The 22,974-nt window shown below is 38.8% G+C and overlaps 1 protein-coding gene across 1 annotated transcript in view; it reads right to left on the bottom strand.

Annotated features, from left to right (window-relative positions):
* Positions 1 to 7,683: 7,683 nt before the first annotated feature.
* Positions 7,684 to 22,974, bottom strand: part of LOC137944760 (phosphoinositide phosphatase SAC6-like) — a 50,925-nt gene continuing 35,634 nt past the window's right edge. The window contains exons 18-21 of the mRNA XM_068790500.1: positions 9,840 to 9,933; positions 8,958 to 9,047; positions 8,756 to 8,822; positions 7,684 to 8,022 (exon numbers count right to left, since the gene is read on the bottom strand). Coding sequence (XP_068646601.1) covers positions 7,892 to 8,022; positions 8,756 to 8,822; positions 8,958 to 9,047; positions 9,840 to 9,933 — 382 coding nt within the window. The 3' untranslated portion in view covers positions 7,684 to 7,891. The remainder of the gene's footprint in view (positions 8,023 to 8,755; positions 8,823 to 8,957; positions 9,048 to 9,839; positions 9,934 to 22,974) is intronic.

Here is a 22,974-nt window from a genome sequence, read left to right as displayed (position 1 = left end):
GTTGGTAAGCAGAGAAGAAAAATGAAGTGAACGGGACCATTGATTTTGTGCTTCATCGTTTTCCCACGTCTCTTCTGCAAGATTCTTCACAAAAAAGAATTGTTTTCCCGCATATAAATTTCATTAAAAAACCAGACTATCGTTACTTGTGAGGTGAGGCTAGTGATCCCTGGTGAAGATGGACCACATTATCTTTTACAGCGAGATCTGCCGTTGTCTTCTATAATCAAGATCAGGATTACTGGTTCCGAGATCAGATTCCACCAACACATGTGAACAGTCAATACGAAAAAGAAAGTCCAATTTTTTAACGTTCATTTGTTTTATTATTACTTATCTCTGCGTTGAAGAGGGGATAGAGGAGGAGAAGTCTGATACGTAAGAAATGCTTTTACATCATGGAGAGGATGCAACGGTGACCAATAAATATGGATGGCAACTGAGAAAGAAATGGGGAGTAATGACTTTCAGTGGAGCAATCTGTGCCTGATGAGACAACAGAGACAAAAGGAGAATATCGGCCAAGATGTTTCCATGGGGAGGGTCTTTTTTTCAGTGACGGAAGAGTTGAATCAGCCACACATCATGGAGGAGGTCCAGATGAATCTTCTTCTACCTGCTTTTTTCTTTCAAAATCCAAACCATTTAATCATTTTCAGTAAGTTAATGGAGAAAAACAAGAGATGAACTCACTCAGGGCAAATTCAAAAAATACACAAAACATATGAACTTTACGGTCTCATGCAACCAAATTCACAAGAAAATCCACTACTTGACGGCCGATACAAGATAATTCTCAAAAACATCATGATAACGCTACAAAACCAAGTTTCTTCTAGTTCGGATAAGATTTAACTTCTTAGATTCCGCAAACCCACCAAAACTGGTTAGATTGAATCTTGCTATTTTGGTCATGGTCTTTGATTCCTTGAATTAAATACATAACGAGTAGCCGTACTCTCTTATCCCATCACGTCAACTCCATCTTTGAGAAAGTAAGCTCCCACCTTCAATATTCCCTGAATTCATTTCCCATTTCCCACTATTTCACATACTAGTTTTGGAGGAAAAAAAAAGTTGTGGGGAGCTTTCGTGAGAGTGATTTATGTGGCCGACTAAGTGCTTGTGGAATTGTTTATGTCATCCATTTAAGATCATACAATATTGCTTCTGATGGTGTGCCAGTGTGTGATGCTGTTGGAAAATGGTTATGCTCTGTTAATGATAATTAGTTTATTCAAAGAAGAGTTCGGGTGTCAAGTATGTTTGATTAAACTATGAATTCCTCTTACGTGCATTCCACACCACACCTTTGAAAGTATTCCTTCCCCTCTTGTGTATTTTTTTGTTTTTTTAAAAAGAAAGCATCGAAAGTACACTTATTATGCTCTCTGACAGTTCTAATAGCCAACCACTGGAAATCCTAGCAACAGAAGCTATTGTTCTGGCGCGACAAGGCCTGAGAAGTCAAGTTTTTCTTAACCAGTTGGAGCTATCTTTTTTAGTCACCGTCTTCACTATCAACTTGCTTACTGAAACAAGGTTAATCGAATGATAACTTGCCAGCAGTTTTTTCCTCGAGAAGTTCAATGTTAATGCTTGTCGACTACGTGGTTTGAGCTTTGCAAGATGCATGAATTCTATGTTTGAGTAATATTCTGGTTTTTCAGTGTATCAGACTGGCAAATGCATGTTTCAGTCAGGTGAAGAGCTGTATACCCTCATTGCTGGACATTTTTTGGAGAGAATATTAGCTGCAGAATAGAGATAAAAAGCTGTTAGAGGTGGAAAGAAGAGAATAAAGTTAAAAGCTTTTTATCAGACTTGAGGGAGTGTAATTGGATGTTTACATGCATGGACTGGACTGTTCACCTGCCTCAAGCAATTGCTGCTAACCTCTCTTTCTGATGCCAAAGCTTGCACCTAATACCATTTCAGCTTTCTCACTTGCAGCAACTGAAATCTACTTCTCATAGTCTGCATGAGATCAATTATTTGCTCACACACACTCCATCATTGAAACCTGATGTGGAGAAGGATTTTTTTCTATTTGTGTTGAATCATATGCATCTCTAGCATTGATAGAATCATATCCTGTAGGCATTTACCATATCAAGGTCCCATATATTTTCTCATCATTAAACTATTGAAAAACAGTGGAACCAATCATATGTTTTTAAGCATATCTAGTTTATGGTCTTCTACAGTTTTCTTAGAACTCCCTGGATTCCATGGATTAAGGAAGTATCTGGGGAATATATGACAGATCATTCATGGATTCTCTTCCACAACATGGGAGCCAACAAAGAAAAGTATTGTTTTGGTATCTACAGATACTGAATGATACCAAAATATCAGTGCAGTCCAGTCTTCCAGAATCCTTTCCAGAGAAAAATATTGAGAGGGAAGCCAATCTAGCAAACATGAAAGATCTAGATATGCCCTATGATTAGTATAATAGGGAAACTAGTGAGATATTTTATAGAAAGAGAAGTGACAGTGTGGTGCACTTGTATTTTTTCATAAACGTCAGATGGACAGGACACTTTTTCTTAGATTTTTTTTTTTTTAAAACAGTTTTCTTATTTCTTTTATAAACTGAACACCTTTGATTAGGATTCTGGACAGATTACCAAAGTAGGATTCTAGTTAAAAAATTTATCCAAATAAAAGAGTAACTTATCATTTTAAATCATCTTTAATGAAAGATCTTCATAGTTCTCACTGGTTAAATGGTTTTTTTTTCAGCATAAAAAGATAAAAGATGGCAGAGAAGCAATCAGAATTGCCCCAGTGGGGCAAGTAGGAAACATGGCTGTTGGTTGAGAGGTAGACATGAATTTAGTCAAATATACAGGTAGTCTGTCCTTTAATCTAATGAGATATGGCTTGGTCAAGGAATCTCTCCTAAGTGATGATCCATGGTATCTCTAGTCGGTTCGATCGATCGATCGACACATGGCTATAGAAGTTTTCCTACTTTACGTAAGATTACAGTGAAGATGAATCCAAATTAAAAAATGGTTTTGAATTATTGTGGGTGATGAAGCAGATAACTTGTAATAAATATTTTATATTTTCCCGTCGGGAGTCGACCGAGACTGATTAAATAAAAGAGAAATGTCGTCATGTTGCAGGTTTGTATAATCTGGGTAGTTGATCCGGAACAAAAAAAAATCTCGACAGACGGGAAGAGAAATGAATCTTAGAGGAGAAATCTAGAGTTTTATTTTTTTATTTTTTTTATTTTTTTGCTCTCTGCACGAGCCTGCGGTGGGTCTGACCTTTACCCTATCTTTAGTATACTTTTATTCTACTTTCTTTTAATATAAACAGTTAGACACATTAGCACAAATATCAGTAGTGTGCCGAGCTTCTGAGTGGTGGCCCTTGACGTAGAAAAAATCTTTTTTCGGACCTGCCATTTTGACATATTTAAGTCCACACACAAAATTTTCCAATTTGGGGTGGCATCCGTCGGAGCTAAACTCAAACCTTTGATCTAAATACTTTGAACTCAAGCTCGAATATGGGAAGCATCCTAGTAGTGGGCTGAGCTTCTGAGTGCTGTCTTTGACTTAGAAAATCTTTTGTGAGACCTGCCATTTTGACATATTAGGTCTAGAGACAAATTCTTCCGGTTAAGGGTGGTATCCAGTCGAGCTAAACTCTAACCTGCATGTGTTCGAGTTGGGCTTGATTTGAATACTTCAAACTTGAACTCGAGCTTCTGAGTGGTGTCCTTGACGTAGAAAATTTTTGGTGGCCATTTTGACATATTTAAGTCTAGAGAGATTCTTCCGATTAGGGGGAACATCAGTCGAGCCAAACTCGAACCTGCATATGTTTGAGCTAGGTTTGATCTGAATACTTTGAACTCGAGCTCGAGCCTAAAATTAGAATCGTGCTCGAGCCCAAGAATTTTAACTGATTTTGAGATCGAGCTCGAACTCCTATCTACATTTAAAACTTTGTAAAAATACATATCAAATAAATTGTTCATAAAATTATGCATCAATTTTACTTAAAATTGTGCATAACCTCTATATAAAATTATACGTGAGCACCATAACCAATTTGTCTAACCATTCTCGTATATTTGCAAATTTGTACCGCATAAAATTTGTTTATACTTAGTCAAACGAGTTAAATCCTTCCTGCATAGAAACCAAAACCTTTATCAAATAGTTGCAAAACAAGACTAAACAGATTGGAAAAACTAATTTCTCCCCAAATTATAGCAAATAATCATATCATCTTATAATTAGCGAGGTAGTTGTAGAATAAACTAGGAGACACACACCAGTGGTAATCAAAGGTCACTTGAATTTGCTCATTCCTTGTTAACCCACTATACCTTCCAAGAGAACTTGGGTACACCACCATGGCATGTTCAAGCTGACTGACCTCCAATATCGTGACATGAAGAGTTCTGTGTAGTAGAATTTGTGCCATACTCACCTCTATGAAGAGAGATTTCTCACAAGCACCCAAATTAGGAAAACACAAAAATTAAAAGAAATTCAAAAGTATAATAAAGTAAAAAACTTCAAACAATCTTACCTGAAGAGAAGTAAAAACCGGAGATTCAATGACTTAACAAGGAATCATACCACAAAACATAAGACTGACTAAAAAAATTATTCCACAGAAGAGAAACTCGATAAAATGAACTTTAATAGTAAGAGAACAAAATCAATTTCGATGAGGATCATAAGCCAAAGAAAGCGTCTGAACTGAACCGTCACGATGATTGATAAGGTATCTCGAGAGGATTTTTGACAAGCCAAGTGAAGGAAGGAAAAGAAGACAAAGTTATAGAAGATCCGAGACCGGGGAAGAGAAAATTGTGCTTCTCTTTAAACTCTCTTTGTTTAATTTATCACTTCAAGCTCTTTGAAATCAAAGAGAGGAATCAGAAAGAGAAGATAACTCACAGTGATCAGAGATAAAATGGGTAAGGTTTAAACCATTCGGTTCCGTAACTTCCGTTGGCAATACTTCTAAGTCGGCGACACTCATATCGGCTAGAGCAGTGAAGAAATTGCAGATGCTAGACGAAATTGCAAACACCTAAATTTAAAAAAATTTGCAATTCGTATTTGGGTAGAGAATAATGTTGAAGGAAATTAAATTTGTGACTAGGGGTGACATAGAGCCGAGCCGAGCTCGAACCTGCCTATGTTCGAGCCGAGCCTAGGCTTGAACCTAAAATTGTTATCGAGCTCGAGCCTAATAATTTTAACCGAGTTTGAGCTGAGCTCGAGCTTTAACATTCATTTAAAACTTTTAAAAATATATATATCTCGAGTTCGTGTTCCAACATACATTTAAAACTTTTCAAAAAATACATGTCAAATAAATTGTATATAAAATTATGCATACATTTTACATAAAATTGGGAATGACCTCTACTTAAAATTGGGCATAAGGGTGGCATCGAATCCAACTGAGTCTGAACCTTGTTCAAGCCGAACTTGATTTAAATATTTCAAACTCGAGCTCGAGCCGACCCTACCTCGAACCTAAAATTGTAATCGAACTCGAGCCTAATAATTTTAACCGAGTTCGAGTTCAAGCTCGAGCTTAACCTACATTTAATACTTTTTATAAAATATATGTCAAATAAATTATATATTAAATTATGCATACATTTTAAAAAAAGAATGATAGTGGAGGTTCAGGATTGAATTTCAATAATGGATTAAAACACACCAATATTAATCTTTTTTACTCCAAATGTTGTCTAGTTTTTTTTGTAAATTTTGAATCTGGCCATAAATTTACTATGGCCTCCTTAGTGCCCCTGGTTGAAAATTTATATTCGAGGAAAAACTAGAAATGTTTTTCCTATGATAGATATTTCCAAAAAAACCTTTAAATAAAATTTTATTACTATTAGTGACTTATTAGAAAATTACAAGAAAAGTTTTAAATTTTTGTTAGGAAAGTTAAATGGACCTCTTATTGCCTCTTCTAGGGAAATAAATAAAAATTAATAATCAATCTAATATATTACTATACTTATCGATAAATTTTTAATCAAATAAAATGTCAAACACAAAATTGCAATGAAAATTGCCTCATGCTAAAAGTATTACAACATTAACTGCTAAATACTTATTCAAAAAATTTTTATACAGTTTTCTAGCCCATCTTGGAAGGAAAATCTTACTTAGAAAATTATATGATTTTTTTAATAAGAATTTTCAATTAGAAAAATGTTTACAAAAAACATGAGACACTAATAGTCCCTAGAAACTTATTTCTACTAAAATGTATTTTCAATTTCTTCAAGAGCTATGAGGAAGGAGAATTTAAGAAAAAAAAAAAATTTCACTTTATGATCTCGCACGTGCGAAATCATCTCCGCCAACGGGGGGGGAAGGGGTTGTCAGCCAGGGAAGGGGGTTACGACGCCGGCAAGGACCTGTTGTCGAGGATGACGGAAGCGGCGACGACGGAAACAGAGGCGAAGGCGAGGGGAGGAAAAATTCGAACCGACGGCCAGCTAGCAGATGTCGACAACGACAGAGGTGGTGACAACAGTGGATGGGAGGGGCTCGGCGGTGACGAGGGGAGGAAGAATTCCCCCCCACCCACTCCCCTGGTCCCGGATTTTGAACTCAGTTCGAGATCTAGGTATACCGAATCGAACTGAGCCGAGCTCGAGCCGGCTGGGTTCGAAGCCACCCCCTACTTGTGACTTCCGTCAGTAACACCCAAATATGCTAGAGCGACAAAAAAATTGTAGACGCTGGAAGATGTATGGTAGGAGTTTGTGGCCAAAGAGGAGTTCATGGCCTGGCTGCCCTATCCTTCTGTCAAAACTTGAAACACCTCCTCTACTCTGGATATGTCAAAGCCGAAGACACCAAACTCCCCGAATGAATAGCCCTCCAGACTCCCACTTGTTTAAGTAGACGAGTTGGCTTGCGAGCCAAACCGCCGCTCATTTGAGTTCAACTCATTTACTTAAACGAACCCAAAACCTGATCTCGAATTTGATTCGAGATCGGGTTTATTCAAACCAAACCGAGCCGGTGCCAAGAGCTCAAGCTATTCATGAAGCGGTTCGGTTCGATGCTACCCCTACTTCGAATGATAAGAACTGTTTGCCTAGTTATGGGATAATGAATTGAACACTGATGCTCATTTTTACCCTATTCATGTACTAATCATTATTTTTTTATAATTGGAAAAAATAGTACTATGACCCAAGTTCTACTATATTATTTTTTCATTCTAAAGCAATATATTTCTTATAGAGGATACAATATTTCATTTTAGGTTGAGCATATGAAAAATTCAATGAAGTTTATGACAATCATTTTGCCTTATATCTCAGCCTTAGATAAGAAATATTACCGTGCAACCTTATTTTGCTTATTACTCATTGAGACAGTGAGAAATTTAGACTTACCCTCCGACTTTCCGACCCGGATTCATAGCACAAATTGGTCCTACGAAATCAAGGTAGGTCAGACCCTTAAACACGAGTCTTAACCGTGATACTCCCAAGACTTTCCCAGTGGTTCCAAAACATCCCAATTTGGACGTTTTGATAAAGAGAAGTCTTACAGAAACCCAATGCAAGACGCTCACCATTTGTCTGAGTGCTCTCATCCTGTTCCATTCTCACAGACAACCAAGACGCAACGAGAGAAGGGACGATACTGAAAGAAAGCCTCTAAAAACACATTTATGGTACAGAATCTTTTCATTATTTTGGGACCATTGGGAAGCAATATCCCTGAGTGCAAAGAATGGAAATGGTACATCAATTTTGAATTAGCAAGCTGGTAATAAAAACAAAAAAATATAAAATAAGTCAAGAATCAGCTACAAGATTGAACATCTGAAAAATGGGATTCTTCGATGTAATTCACCATCAATATTGGCGCTTGTTGAGTCGAGGACGGTTGCAGAACAACCGGCCATTGCCTCTTACGTAAGCTGCGATTGCTATACTCATTCCCGCCCACAGAAGTGAAAACAACAGATGACGAAGGTTGTTTGGAACTGCAAAAGATTATCTTCATGGTCAGAGCAAAACCCTAGCTGAATCTACTAAAAAAAAAAAGAAGCTCCAGAACAATCATGAAGAGCAGATTTACAGCTCTGAGCATTATGTTTTTCTTCTAGTCTTGCTAAATGTTTCTGAGTAAATGATGAAAGAGAGAAATGCAAGTGCCTTGTAGTAATTGTCATCAATCATTCATATCAGAAAATCATATGACTGCTCGCTCAACTAAGTTCAATTACATTCAACAACAAGACTTGTCCATAACCATAGATTTGGAGCCATTGTAGAACACAATCTGCCATTTGCACTTAAGAATGCCTGCTTTACATGAGCTAAAACACATGCATAAGAGTTAAAACTGGAAGACGGAAAGCATCTGAACACTTCAGGTTGTAGAAAGGTAGAGAAAAGTGAAAAGAAGTTTTGGCAACCAAAACCATTTTTCTCCATAGTGGAAAAAAGAAAAGTGATAAATCAAGCTGTTTTAAGTAGCCTTCAAAAGACAGAATAAGATAACCTCCTAAATTCGTTTGAAAAAAATTGGTTTCTTGGCAAATAAAAGGTTACCAAGTTTTCAAGATAAAAATATGAGTCATCATTAGAGTTTAAAACAGTCCAGTAGTAGGCTATATGTCTGTGCAGATTCACTTGACACTCTTAAAGCATATTATGGCAACCTATGCAATAAATTGATCTCCAAATATTGGTTAATGATCGAAATCATCTCACCTTGCCTCAATGACATCGTTGAAAATATCAACCCAACCAGAATCAAGCCCAATGCAAGTCGTAATGACTGGAAAAGAATAAGAATCTTTCTTTGTCAGTTTAGCCTATCAAACGGTAGGACTTGGATAACGTTACAAGAAATAACTGCAAGAGTACAAAAAAATTCAATCTGTTTATAGTGCTTAATGGTGCATGTACTCACAGCTAGAGCTTCAACTCTTGATGGGGATGGTGTATTCATGTCTCGGCTGAGAGAAACTATATAATGCCCATGAAGGAGATCAATTGCATCCTTTTCATGCAAAACCAAAAACATAGTTAAAGAAGTTTATCAATAAAATCAAAACTATAAATTAGAAAAGAAACTACAAAACATTTTGCAAATCTCTTTCTCAGATAGAGTCAGTAGAAAATAAAAAAATGCATATAACGGGCATGATAAATTGATCACACAATAAATCACACAATGAGGAGAGAAAAAGGAAAGAAATACTGACGTGTAGTAGCATTCTCAAATCGGAGAAGCCCAAAGTCAAGGTAGAAAAGAATATATATGTGCATACAGTACCAGTAACTATTTCCCCAAAATCAGATTTCCCTAACTTAAGCAAAACATGTCACCCCCCTACTCCTTGTTGAGTGGTGTATGCCTGGATGTGAGGGGGCGTTTTGAGTGGGGAAAAGTCTCACATTGAAAAATGAGAAGATAATTTAATAGGTTACAAGATTGAAGAACATGACTCCTAAGTGGCTGTCATTTTTGGATGGAACTGGACTTAAACTCAAAAACTCAACAAACCTGATAGCCCAACTACAAGAAAAAAAGGATAAATTGTATTAACTCGTTTCCTAAATGGTGCTTATAGTTAACTACTGAATATGCAAGTAGACATGGCACACTCATAGTAATGCACATAAGCAACTCAAATAGATGTCAAACTGCTAGTCCTAAACCCAGTTAAGTAGGTTGCTTGGTACTGAGCAAAACAGAAAGGAAGGATTCATATCACCAACCTCAATATAGTAGACACAATATTCTGAAGGTCAGAATCATAGACAGCTGAATGAATGAATACATACAAACCTGTTTTGTTCCGTCACAGAAGTTGTTTAAGTAATACCGCGTCATAGCATTCCAGCCATCTGCCAGAAGTCCTGGAACTGTTTGTTTACCATGCCTAAAAGTTCAAGTTTAAAAATGAGCTTTTTCTATATTTCAATAACTCCATACTCGGCAGAAGAATATGAAAATGACCTTCATGAAAAGACAGCACAGAGAAACAGTTCATTTAATTTGGAGGCCATTAGAAAAAAGCAATTATGTAGTATACATCTTGGTGAAAGAATTCTCTTCTTTTTAGAATTCTCTTAAGATCATTATAATGCAAAACATGCCTGATCAGTTGAGAAGGTGTGGACGGGTGGGTGTATCTGAAGGAAAAAAGCATAGTAAAATAGGAAAAACAAGCAATAGTCAAACCAAGAGCTCATAGGCACATCTTGGTCAAAGAATTTTCTTTAGACAATTATAGTGCCAAACATGCCTGATCATGAGAAGTCAACATAGGAAAATTATCCAACAAAGGTAGCAAAAGAAAGAAGAGCATCACATTCTGAAGTAAGTGTGTTGCGAATCCCCCTTTTTTTAAACTTAGATTATACCAAGATATCTCTGTGCCTTACTTATTTGAAGATTACTTTTTTTTCGCAATTTAACCAAGATCCTGTTCCTACAAGCTGTTCAAACTCTCATTTACATCAGAATGAACACTATTATGAGATATATTTAATACTGTCTTATAGGAACAGCATTCCAAAAAAGGGATTCAGGAAAGAACAGTGTTCTCTTGGCAGAACATTTTCACAGCTGGGCAGCCATTAGCTTAGATACCAACTCTTAATGCTGAAAGACCTATAGCCAACTAATTTAACAGATATATAAACATTACTTGCCTTCAAGTTCTTCAACTGCTTTCTTCTTATTATAAATCATTTTTTTTCAAAAAAAAAAAAAAATAGGCTGACACAGCCTGCAAAGAATGACAATTGATATGTGCAAAAGTATAAGCTTGTACGATAAAAAGAGAGAAAAAGGAAGAAAAATAGAGAAAGAAAGAGAGGCTAAAAGAGTGTTCTCCAGCGCTTGAAGGGGGAAAGGATTGATCCCCTCTTCTATTTATTTCTCACTCAAGTGACTTTGAGTCCAGTTACATTAATACCCCTTATGACTCAAAATTCCATATCTCATTAATTACATATCAGAATAACATGTAATCCGGACCATAGACTTCTAACAATCACCCAATCTTGCTCACACTCCTAAAGATGCATACAAAATACATAACACTCCCTCTCAAGCTAGAGAATATAATGTCTATATGCCCCAACTAGTAACAAAATATCTCAAGCTCACACTTAACCAAGGATTTAGTAAACATGTCACCAAGTTAATCACTTGATCAAACATAGGGAGTAACAACTTCCTTCCTCATCATAGCATTTCGAACAAAGTGGCAGTCATCCTCTATATGTTTAGTTCGCTCGTGGAACTTTAGATTGCTTGCAATTGAAATAGCTGCAAGGTTATCACAATACATGGTCATGGGTTTCGTGACCTATAAGTTCAACTACAAGAAAACATATTTGTCCCACATTATCTCGCTTATAGTGTGAGTCATTATTCTATAATCTACTTCGGCACTTGAGCAGGTCACTACATGTTCCTTTTTACTCTTTCATCTAATTAAATTTCCACCCACATATACACAATATAGAGTAGTAGATTTTTTATCCAGCTTGGACTCTGCATAATTTGCATCTAAAAAAGCATCTATCTGTAAATGACACTGTGGCTAAAAAAATAATCCTTTCTAAGGCGATCCTTTTAAGTACTTCAAGATTCTCTGACTAGCTTCTACGTGGACAATCCATGAGCTCACTCACCATGCTTACAACATATGATATATCGGGACATATGACTGTAGCCTAAATCAACTTCCCAACCAACCTCCGATACATTCTTTTATCTTTAAGTTCATCACTGCTCTCATCATGAAGACCATTACCAACCTCCATTAGTGTTGTGAAGTTGGATCCAAGGCCCATCCCAAAATGACAAACCTCTTTTCCCAACTAATAAAATCAAGATCTCTGTACTCACTAATCCATGTGAGACTATTCATTAACACTCCCCCTCACGTGTAAGCCCTCTTTTTTTACTCTACAAGAGGATAATTTAGGTGTATGCCTTCTTTTGTGGTTCTAAAAGTGGATAATTTTAGGTGTATACCCTCTTTTGTGGCTCTACAAGTGAATAGTTTAGGTGTAGGCCCTCTTTTGCAACACTATAAGTGGATAGTTTAGGTGTAGGCTCTCTTTTGTGGCTCTAAAAGTGGATAGTTTTAGGTGTAGGCCCTCTTTTGTGGCTCTACAAGTGGATGGTTTAGGTGTAGGCCCACATATGAGTACATGCTCTGATACCATGTTAAGTTGGGTGGTCATTTTGGGATGTGTTAGAGTTTGGGTGTAATTGGGACAAGGGTAGTTTAATTGTAATTGGACTACTACTTTCCTCTATTATAAATAGGGGTTCATGTACTCAGATTACATCAAGTCAATGAAGTTTTTATCTATTCCATAAAAAAAAAAAAAACAAAAAACAAAAAAATGACTAGCCAACTTAGGAAACCTCTTTTCCGAACTAATAAACTCAAGATCTTTGTACTCACTAATCCATGTGGGACTATTCCTTAACAAGTGTCTCTACAAGTTTAGCTTATGGCAAACTTAGCGTATTAGTAACATACTTCCTTTGGGTTAAGACAACTCCTACCTGATGCAGGACGGTGTGATTTTAATGGTGTTGATGGTAAAATTGGGGAAGAATAGAGGGAAATCAGAGAAAGAGAAGGGAATTGAGAAGAAGAAAGAGAAGAGTAGAGAGGGAGAAGAGAAAGATCAGGATGGGGAAAACGAAGGATAATTTCAATTCATCAATAATTTGTCCTTCTAATCCGATTACAATCCCTTAATAAAGAAACAAAACTGAAATTCGAAATTCAACAAAAGAGATAAATCACTAACTGATAAATCTCGTAAGTTAGGAGAATTAAAAATATAAAAAATATAAAAAAATTACAAAAATATGAGGGTGGGGGGTCATGGTGGGACCTGACGTCTCCGAGTGTAGACTCGTGTGATTGGTGGCACACTGGTGTCCCCACCAACTTTCCGGGGTAGGTGAATCTCGACCCAGTCGAGTGTAGCTCCCGGAGGCTCTGATAATACTCGAACAAATCCGGATCCATAAGAAATTCAAGTGTTGTCTGAATCTAGACGCCTCGCCCAACGTACTAGGAAACGTTGACCTACACCGTTTCTAGTAAAAACCACTTGTTCATCTAAAATAACATCAATATGATCTTATTGTCCTGGCGGTTAAGAAAGAAAGAATTGAGTCAAAGGGGGGGTTGTAGTGGTGGGAATGGGTGTTGTATCGGATGAAGTGGTAGAGTCGGAAGAGGTTAGACTAAATGGATCATCAAGAATGGATGGAGGTATGTGATCAAATCCTTGATGTTAAAAGTGGAGTTAATGCCAAATTCAGGTGCCAATCAACAACATAAGCATTAGTTCCCACTTTTTCAGCACCTTAAATGGTCTTGCACTATGGGCTTGCAACTTTTGAGCTTGCCCCGAAGGTAGCCGCTTGGGTCGAATCTGAACCATGACATAGTCATCCTTCTTTAGCATTTTTTTTTGCATATCAACATACATTTTGCTTGACCATTACTTACGTGAATACATTTATTAATTTCAGCATGCAATTCTTGGACTCGACATGCAAATGAAACGGCGGACTCAGAAACCCTAGTATATGGATACATTGGTATGAGATCTAGAGGTTTCCTAAGTTGATACCCATGGACAACTTGAAACGGGCTCATACCTATTGACCTATTCACCGAATTGTTGTATGCAAATTTTGCAGGTGGAAGACTTAAGTTCCTTGTCCGATGATGGTCACCAACAAGGCATCGAAGTAGGTTCCCTAAACTGCAGTTAACGACTTCAGTTTGACCATCAGTCTATGGATGGTAGGCAGTAGAAAATTTCAATTGTGTACCTACTACTACTACGTGCCACAAAATTTTCCAAAAGTAGCTCATGAAGCGGACATCCCTGTTAGAAACTATGGTCTGAGGAAGACCGTATAGCTTGATGATCTTATCAAAGAATAGTCCAGTGACTCTGGATGCATCGGAAATTTTAGCACAATAAATAAAATAAGTCAGCTTGGAAAAATGATCTACCACAACAAATGGAGTCATTTTTCCAAAAGGTGTGGTAGACCTAAGACAAAATCAATGCTTAGGTCTTGCCAAGGGAATGCAGGGATTGGTAGGGGCGTATATAACTTAGCGTTTTATTTCTTACGTTCACCCAATTGACGTGTCCTACACTGTCCCACAAGTTTCGCGACGTCCCTTTTTAAACTCGGCTAGTAAAATCGGCTCTCCACCTCCTCAATTGTTTTATTTCGCCCAAAATGTCCCCCGAGTCCTCCCTTATGGAGTTACCAAACCAAAAAGTCTCGCAATGATGTATGGGAAATGCATAACTTATCTGCTCGAAATAAAATGTCATCCTGGAGGTGGAAGTCATCAATGATGCACTGCTGTCCCTCTCGCAATTCAGTGTACACCTCACTAAAGTCAGGACAGGAAGCGTAGTCATCTTTGATGTTCTCAAAACCGGTAACTTGCACACTCATAGCAGACAATAAGCTAATCCGGCGACTTAGGGCATCTGCCACTTAATTCTCACTCCTGGATTGGTGCTTCAAGACAAAAGAGTATGCTTGTAGGGACGTGACCCATTGTCCATGCCTAGAATTAAGTTTCTTTTGTGAATTGAGATATCGAAGGGCCTCGTGAACAAAGTACAAGACAAATTCATGCGAAAGGAGATAGTGACACCAATATTGTAAAGCTTGTACAATCGCATATAATTTTTTTATCATAGGTCAAAGTACTTTTGTTTGGCATCGTTAAATTTTTCACTAAAATATGCGATCGGATGACCCTCTTGACTCAGTACTCCACCTATTCCAATACCTGATGCATCACATTCAACTTCGAAACTTTTGAAAAATCAGGTCATCTCATAACAAGTGCCTCTATAATACGTTTCTTAATTTCTTGGAAATTGTGAGAGGTAGCTTTTGGCCACAAGAACTCTCCTTTCTTCATGCAATCTATGATGGGCGCCATGATGGAACTGAATTCCCTGATAAATCGTCGATAACAAGTGGCTAAACCATAAAAACTATGAATCTCGTGAATGGTAGAAGGTTTTGGCCACTCAACAATTGTTTTTAGTTTAAAGGGATTTACAATGAGACCAGCAGGAGTTGTGACAAAGCCCAAAAAAACGACATGATTAGTCAGGAAGGAACATTTCCGAAGATTGGCATAAAGTTTTTCCTTCCAGAGCATGTGGTAAACTAGGCGGAGGTGGTCAAGGTGTTGGTCTTTGGTTTGGCTATAAATGAGAATGTCATCAAAATAGACCACCAAGAACTTGCCAAGAAATGGCCGAAGCACTTGTATCATCATGCGCATAAAAGTGCTAGATGCATTCGACAATCCAAATGGCATAAACATCCATTCATACAGCCCATTTTTTGTCTTAAAGCCTATATTCCATTTGTCCCTTGGGCATACTCGAAGCTAGCGGTAACCACTTCTAAGGTCGATCTTTGAAAATATAGTGACACCCATCAACATATCTATCATATAATCCAACAAGGGAATCAGAAACCGATACTTCACGGTGATGTTGTTGATGGCCCTATTGTCCACACACATTCACCAAGTGCCATCCTTCTTTGGTGTGAATAGGCTTGGTACTACGCAAGGACTTAAACTCTCCCTGATGAATTCCTTTCAGAGGAGCTCATTCACTTGCCCTTGTAATTCTTCATGTTTAGCAAGATTCATTTATTTGCCAAATCTATGGCGTGCTAGATGTCACACGTAGGTGGCAATGTATCTGGAAGCTCCTCGAGAAAGACATCTTGGAATTCTTGCAAGATGGACTCAACTTCAGGCTAGGGGTCGCCAGAGGATTCTATAGGTACCTCGCGGGATATCACTATAGCCACATGCAGTATTTCATGTTCCAAATCTTTGGGACTGATGAAATGCAAGGTTTTCTTTTGGGAGCTTGATTATGCTTTACCCAGCGTAACAAGTTTTGGGGGCATTGGTTTCAGGTGGATGGTCTTTCTGTTAAACAAGGAGGAAATATTTGAGCACCCATAAATAGTAACATCTCGATCATACAACCAAGGCCTGTCCAAAAAACCCACATCCATAGTAATTACATCACACCAAATGTCTTCCTTGTAGTAGAGGAATTGAATAGGAACGAGACACCTACCCTCGACTGAAATGGAGGTATCATCAATCCACAAAACTCGATAGGGTTTGGGATGCGGGACTATCTTTAGACCGAGGTAGGCAACAGTGCGAGATGAAACGGCATTGATGCAACTGCCGCTATCCATGATGACCTTGCAGCCTTTATCTCTATACTTGATGTAAGTGTGAAAGATAGTAGTCCGACGGAAGTTGTTAGATTCCTTGGGCTGAGTCAATGCACATCAGACAACATGTAGCCTGTTAACGGGAGTGCGATCGGGCTTGACACAATTCACGGAGGTTATGTTTTCCTCACATGTCTCATCTAGGAAATCAAAATTGGCGGGATTAGATTCATACTCCACGTTTTCCTGTGGGTATTCCTGATCCTCGACAAGAAGTGATTGAGTGCTACAATTGGATACAATGTGCCCAAATCCTTGACACTTACGACATTGAATCCTCGAATTGAATTTTGACAACTATTTTCCAGCCCCTGATGGAGGGGTATCTAGATTGCGACTCAATCTCTGAGGGGGTGTTCCTAAAATTGATTTTTCTGAGACTTGAGGACTAGTGGTGGAAGACCTAAAAGGGATTGTACTGATGTCTGACCCTCACGTGGGTTGAAATTTGGAGGCTAACTCGTAATTATGTTCAAATGCATAAGCATCCTCCATGGTGGTGACTCCCCGAAGCATCATCTCTCGTCTAAGGTCATCATTTAGGTCCTTAGGAACCTGCTTAAAGTGATGACCTCGTCTTCCATAACAGAACACCGCATTCGGAACTCATCAAATTGAGCAATGTATACTACAACTGATTTATTCCCTTGCATAAGATTGTGCCGCTGATCTAGAAGGGTGCTTCTATAGGAAGGAGGAAGGTATTTTGTTTGGAGCTTGAGTTTCATTTCCTCCCAGTGAGTAATAGGAGGCTCACGTCTTCTCGCGGTATCCCTCTCAACATTTTCCTAGAAAAGTTGAGCGGTGCCTGTCAATTTCATTTTCGTGAACCTGACTTTTCTATCATCAGATAGGTCGTACCACTAGAAATGCAGAGGCCTCAATTCTTATGTGTTTCAAAATTTTGTCTTTGAGGCCTTTATGATGTTGGGGGTAGGTATGATTCCTAGAGGGAGGGAAAATGTGAGGACGAACATGAGGAAAATCCTCCTCGTTGGTATCGTAATCCCTAGGAGTCAAAGATTCTACAAGGTTTTTCCCTTTGGCTGACCGAATTTCTAGAGTTGTGAGCCTATCATTAATAGTGCTAAGTTGGTCCAAAATTTGTTTGAGGGTATCATCTTTGGTGTCAATGACGGAGGATGATGCATTTCCCGACATGATGCGACCACTACGTAAATGCATGTACTACTAAGTTCCCGCAAGTAAGCCCAAAACAAACTCTATGCTTGTTAAATGTCTTGCTTATGGTTCTTTTTATGACTAAGTCATAATTCAGATCAACAAAGATGCAAAACAAGAGTGTGTGGGCCACTGAGATAAAGGAAAGAATGAAACTAAAAGCAGTGACGTAAATCGCATCATCTGGCCTTCAAAATTAACAAAGAGAGTTGAGAGCACACAGGAGAAATAGGCACAAAAATAAACATGGTTCTCTCTCCTTTTTTGGCATGGATTTCAAGGTACAAATTTCAAGGTCTAATTAATGTCGGTACTACTAACAACCGGAACAAAAATAAATATTAATGCAATCTAAGACAAATTGTGGAATAGCAGAGAGGAGTAGAACGACGTAACCTAAGAGGCTAGTTGGGCTGGACCGTAGCAACGTACGCAATGTAGATGACGAGCTGGGGCTGGAACCGAAGCTAGAGCGAACAAGTGTAGATGCCTTCTTCTTTTTTCAACTTCTATCTCACACGTGTGGGCCACTTAAGTCACAAGCACATGTGTGTCTGGCTCTTTTTTAGGGCTTCAATTAACCAGATTTCTGATTAATCGAAGCTCAGTAAAGCAGAGGCCCTGCAACAGGGTGGGAGGAGGAACTACGGTTGGCGACTTCGGCAGCTCGATTCTGGTGAAGGCGGTTGACACTCGCTCCAGCAAATCTCTTCTGTTACATTGGCGATGCTTTGGTGACGATTGGAAAGGGAATAGAACTGCAATCAGTAGCAGCGAGCATCGTCGGTAGCTTGGCGTCTGGCTCTTTTTTAGGGCTTCGATTAACCAGAAATCTGGTTAATCGAAGCTCAGTAAAGTAGAGGCCCTGCAACAGGGTGGGAGAAGGAGGAACTACGGTTGGCGACTCTGACAGCTCGATTCTGGTGAAGGCGGTTGACACTCGCTCTGGCGAATCTCTTCTGTTACAATGGTGATGCTTTGGTGACGATTGGAAAGGGAATAGAACTGCAATCAGTGGCAGCGAGCGTCGTCGGTAGCACAGCGACTTCGATTGGTTATTGGCAGCATCTTCGACAGAGCAGCAACGGCGGGTTCTGACAATTAGGCGATGCATCAAAAATTTTCCCTCTTTTTTTTTGTTGTGTTCAGCATTGTCGCTTCGGCATGTGGCGGCAGTGGAGCTTCAGTGAAACTTCCGAATTGATTTCAGCTCTAGATGAGAGCTTCGGTGAAATGTCCGAGTGATTTCAGCTCTGGATGTCTTTGTCGATGGGTCTTTAGCTAGTAACTTTCGCTCTAATACCAATTTGATGCGGGACGACGTGATTTTAATGGTGTTGATGGTGAAATTGGGGAAGAATAGAAATAAATCAGAGAAAGAAAAGGGAATTGAGAAGAAGAAGAAGAAGAAGAAGAAGAAGAAGAAAGAGAAGAGTAGAGAAGGAGAAGAGAAAGATAGGGAAGGAGAGAACAAAGGATAATTTCAATTCATCAATAATTTGTCCCTCTAATCCGATTACAATCCCTTAATAAAGAAACAAAACTGAAATTCGAAATTCAAAAACAGAGATAAATCACTAACTGATTAATCTTGTAAAATCAAGAGAATAAAAAAATAACAATAAATAAATTACAAAAATATGGGGGTGGTGGGTCTTGGTGGGGTCCGATGTCTCCAAGTGTAGACTCATGTTGCTGGTAGCACATTGGTGTTCCCACCACTACCTTACTCTAAGCAACTTCTATTCCAAGGAAGTACTTGAGTGGAACCAGATCTTTGATTTGAAAGTGCTTAGCCAGATTCTCCTTCACTTCTTTGATTCCATTTTTGTGACTTCTTGAAAAATAATATCATCTTCATACACAATTAACACAACAACTTCAAATAATATTTTTGTAACAAACAATGAGTGATCATAATGACTTTTAGAGAACCCAAATGACACTACTATCTGGCTAAACTTATCAATCAATGCCCTAGGACTTAGTTTGAGTCCATAGATTGCCTTTTTTAATCTGCACACATTCCCATTCTCCTTTTGTGCAACATACCCAAGAGGTTATTCCATATACACTTCTTTGAGATCACCATACAAAAAAGTAGTTTTGATAGCCAACTGAAACAAAGACCATCCTTGATTCACAGATACAAAGATTTTGATTGAGGTCAATCTAGAAACAGAAGAGTCTCGAACACATCTCCATAAGTCTGAGTATACCCCTTTGCTACTACACTGGCTTTATACCTGTCAAAAGAATCATCGACTTTGTATTTCACAAAATATACTCAACAACAACACACAATTGCAGCATTGATAGGTGGTTCACATAGTAACCATGTATCTCAATCATGTAAAGCCTCAATCTCGATATCCATAGCTTGCTTCTATTGAAGAGAAACAAAGTCATCCTGCAATGACGAAGGAATGGTACAGGAGGGTAAGGACATTTCAAACTTTTTGAATTTACCAAAAAGAGAATCAAATGACACTAAATGAGAAAGAGGATGTTTGCTTTGCACACGAACACCTCATTGAAGAGCAATGGGAAGATCTTAGTACGTTCAAAAGAAAAAGGGAAGATCTAAATCATTTACCCTAGGAGCTGCAAACAAAGAGTCAGGCACAAGAGGAGAAAAAACTTTGGTTGATGTCTTGAGAAGCTTCCATCGTTGATAAACCTTTAGTGGTTTTGGCGCTACAATGTTGGGCATGCGGTAAGGAACATCCTCCACAGACTAGGAGCTACCATACCTGTATCAACAAGAGATGGAACATCTTCAAAAAATGGTACATCAGCAAATACAGACGTTTTTCTAGTGGAAGGACAATAACAAAAAAAAAAAACACATTATCAACTTGAGGAGACAAGTTATCTACAGAGGTACCAAAAACGTGTAGAAAATACCCACATCCAAAAACATGAGGGCAAAGAGAAAACAGGTCAGCCTTCGATTTCAGTATTTGGAAAAGAATTTTTCCTCCAAGAATAGATGAAGGTATCTAGTTTATAAGAAATTGTGCAGTAAGTACTGCATCAGGGAGATGCATATGAAGTAGTATAGTATGAGTAACTTCTACAATATGACAACTCTCCCTCTTTCCCACTTCATTTTGTTGTGAAATGAACACAATGATCGGTAAATTATACCATGAGTCTAACAGAAAGTCAAATTTATGATTCGGAAAATCTCGAGCCTACTATCTTTTTTTTTAAATGAGGTGTATATACTATAAAAGTGAGGGAAAAGAACAAATAAACCTAGCTAGGAGGACCTTCCTCCACAACAAGGTGTTGGAGTGATATACCCATCTTAGCCTGAATGCCTGCCAAATGATTGGCAGAGCGAGGAATGTGCTTCCAATCACAATTTATAGAAGAAATTAAATTACAGATTTTTGAATACATATCCCAATGACGCCACGGAGGTCTGATAGACTTTGCACACCAGTTAATAACAGTCTTTGAGTCCCCTTCAATGCAAAGGGGGCCCGCGAGCCAGCTAGTGAATACTTTGATCCCGTTCAACAGTCCAGAGAGTTCTGTAGTTGTGGAGTTGGAGATGCCAAGAGGGTCCGCGAAAGAGAAAAGGAGATAACCATTTGCATTGTGAATGACCCCTCCATAACCAGCAGGGCCTGGGCAACCAAGGGCGCTTCCATCAAAGTTTAGCTTGAAATGACCTGTTGGTGGAGAGGTAGCCATGGTCGGTGGGCGAGAAGGCTGAGACAACCCAGCGACTAGCTGCCAATTTTCTCTGAGGTTAGAGCCCCTTAGGTTTCTGAATTCTTTTCAGGTCAAGAGCAAGATAGAAACTTGACCTATAATTTTATCAGACAAGATTTCAGCGGAGGAAGTTTTAAATTCGAATTTTTTTCCTGTTTCTTTCTTTCCATAAACCCCATATAATGTGTCCAATGCAGCATAAGAGAAACATATTTCCGAGCTTTGGGAGACTAGCACCAATGATTGAGAGGATAGTGGATGGGAGATTTTGTGCAGCGCAATATTGGAACCCAATTTTATTTAAAAGGTTGGTCCAAACAGAATGGGCATAGTGGCAGGATAAAAGTATGTAATTGGATGTTTTTGGGGTAATTTGGCAAAAAGGGCAAAAAGGATTGGTGACGGAGGTTCCCTGCCGGATTAGGGAGTCTAATGTGAGGATTTTATTTTTACAGGCGCTCCAGATAAAGAATTTTGCACGAGGTGGGGCAAGGAGGTTCCAGGCGGAGGCCGCTAGGTGGTTTGGCTGATTTGAGGTGGGGTTACTAAGGAAATTGTAGGCTGAAGCAGTTGAGAAAGTGCCTTTTGTAGAATGTGTCCAGATCAGAGCATCAGGATTGAATCTGGGTTTGGCTGTGGAGATGCTCGAAAGGAGATTGGATGCCAGGGTGGCTTCAGAGTCCGTGAGGTCTCTCCGGAGGTTCAAATTTCAGTCCCTTGTTTCAAACCAACGATCAAAGAAAGAGGCATCAATATTTCTAGCTAGGACAGATAGACTCATAGTTAATGTTGAGGCTGGATTGGCCAGTCCACCAATCGGACCAAATTTTTGTGGTGGTCTCATTGCCAACGTAGCATTTAACAACTTTCTTAAAATCTGGTAGTAGTAAGGATATTTTTTTCCAGGCTGGCGACAAACGGTAGTATCTTCCCTCCTCAGTCCACCATCCCAAGCCCTTATTGGCTTTGGCAGCAACTAAGGCTCACCAAATTAGATCAGGAAAAAGATTGAATTTTCAAATCCATTTAAGGAGAAGAGCAGAATTTGTAGTGGCAGTGTCTCGGATACCCAGTCCGCCATGGGATTTTGGCTTACAAACCTCTTCCCATTTTACCAAGTGATATTTTTTCTCCCCATTTGGTCCTCCCCAAAGAAATCTTCTTTTTATGAGCTCAATTATGTCTCTAATAGAGGCGGGGCACTGGAACATAGGCAAAAAGTTTCAGGGATTCCATGAAGGCAGGATTTAAAGGACCAACTTACCAGCTTTAAAGGAATTTCCCTTTCCAGGATGCCACGCGTCCATCCAGGCGCTCAATAACAGGGTTCCAGGAGCACTTGGAGGGTAAACTAGAGGTCAGAGGAAAGCCCAAGTAAGTACACAGAGTAATTTAAGTTTTTCATCCAAGGTAGTTGGCCATGGAGTTTAAAAGGTGGGGTTCAATATTAAAACCAGTAATAGATGACTTTGACCAACTTACTTCCTGACCGGTTGAGATTTCAAATAGATTGAGCAAGGCTTTAATGTGATGGATTTGTTCCAAAGAGCCTTCACATAAGAAAATGGTGTCATCCACATATTTTAGGAGGGCGATGTCCTGAGCAGGGTCAAGGGATATGGGGCTGAGCCATCCTGATCTTTTAGAAAGTCAAACTGTGGCTGACAAATGTTCACCAGTAAGGGTGAAGATGAAAGGTGAC

The sequence above is a fragment of the Aristolochia californica genome, unplaced genomic scaffold (genome assembly GCF_029961685.1).
Source record: "Aristolochia californica isolate CCGP_79_NKW_82.1479 unplaced genomic scaffold, dmAriCali1.0.hap1 SCAF_11, whole genome shotgun sequence".
Classification (NCBI taxonomy): domain Eukaryota; kingdom Viridiplantae; phylum Streptophyta; class Magnoliopsida; order Piperales; family Aristolochiaceae; genus Aristolochia; species Aristolochia californica.
The sequence above is the reverse complement of the archived record's forward strand: the minus strand, read 5'-3'. Positions and strand labels throughout refer to the sequence as shown.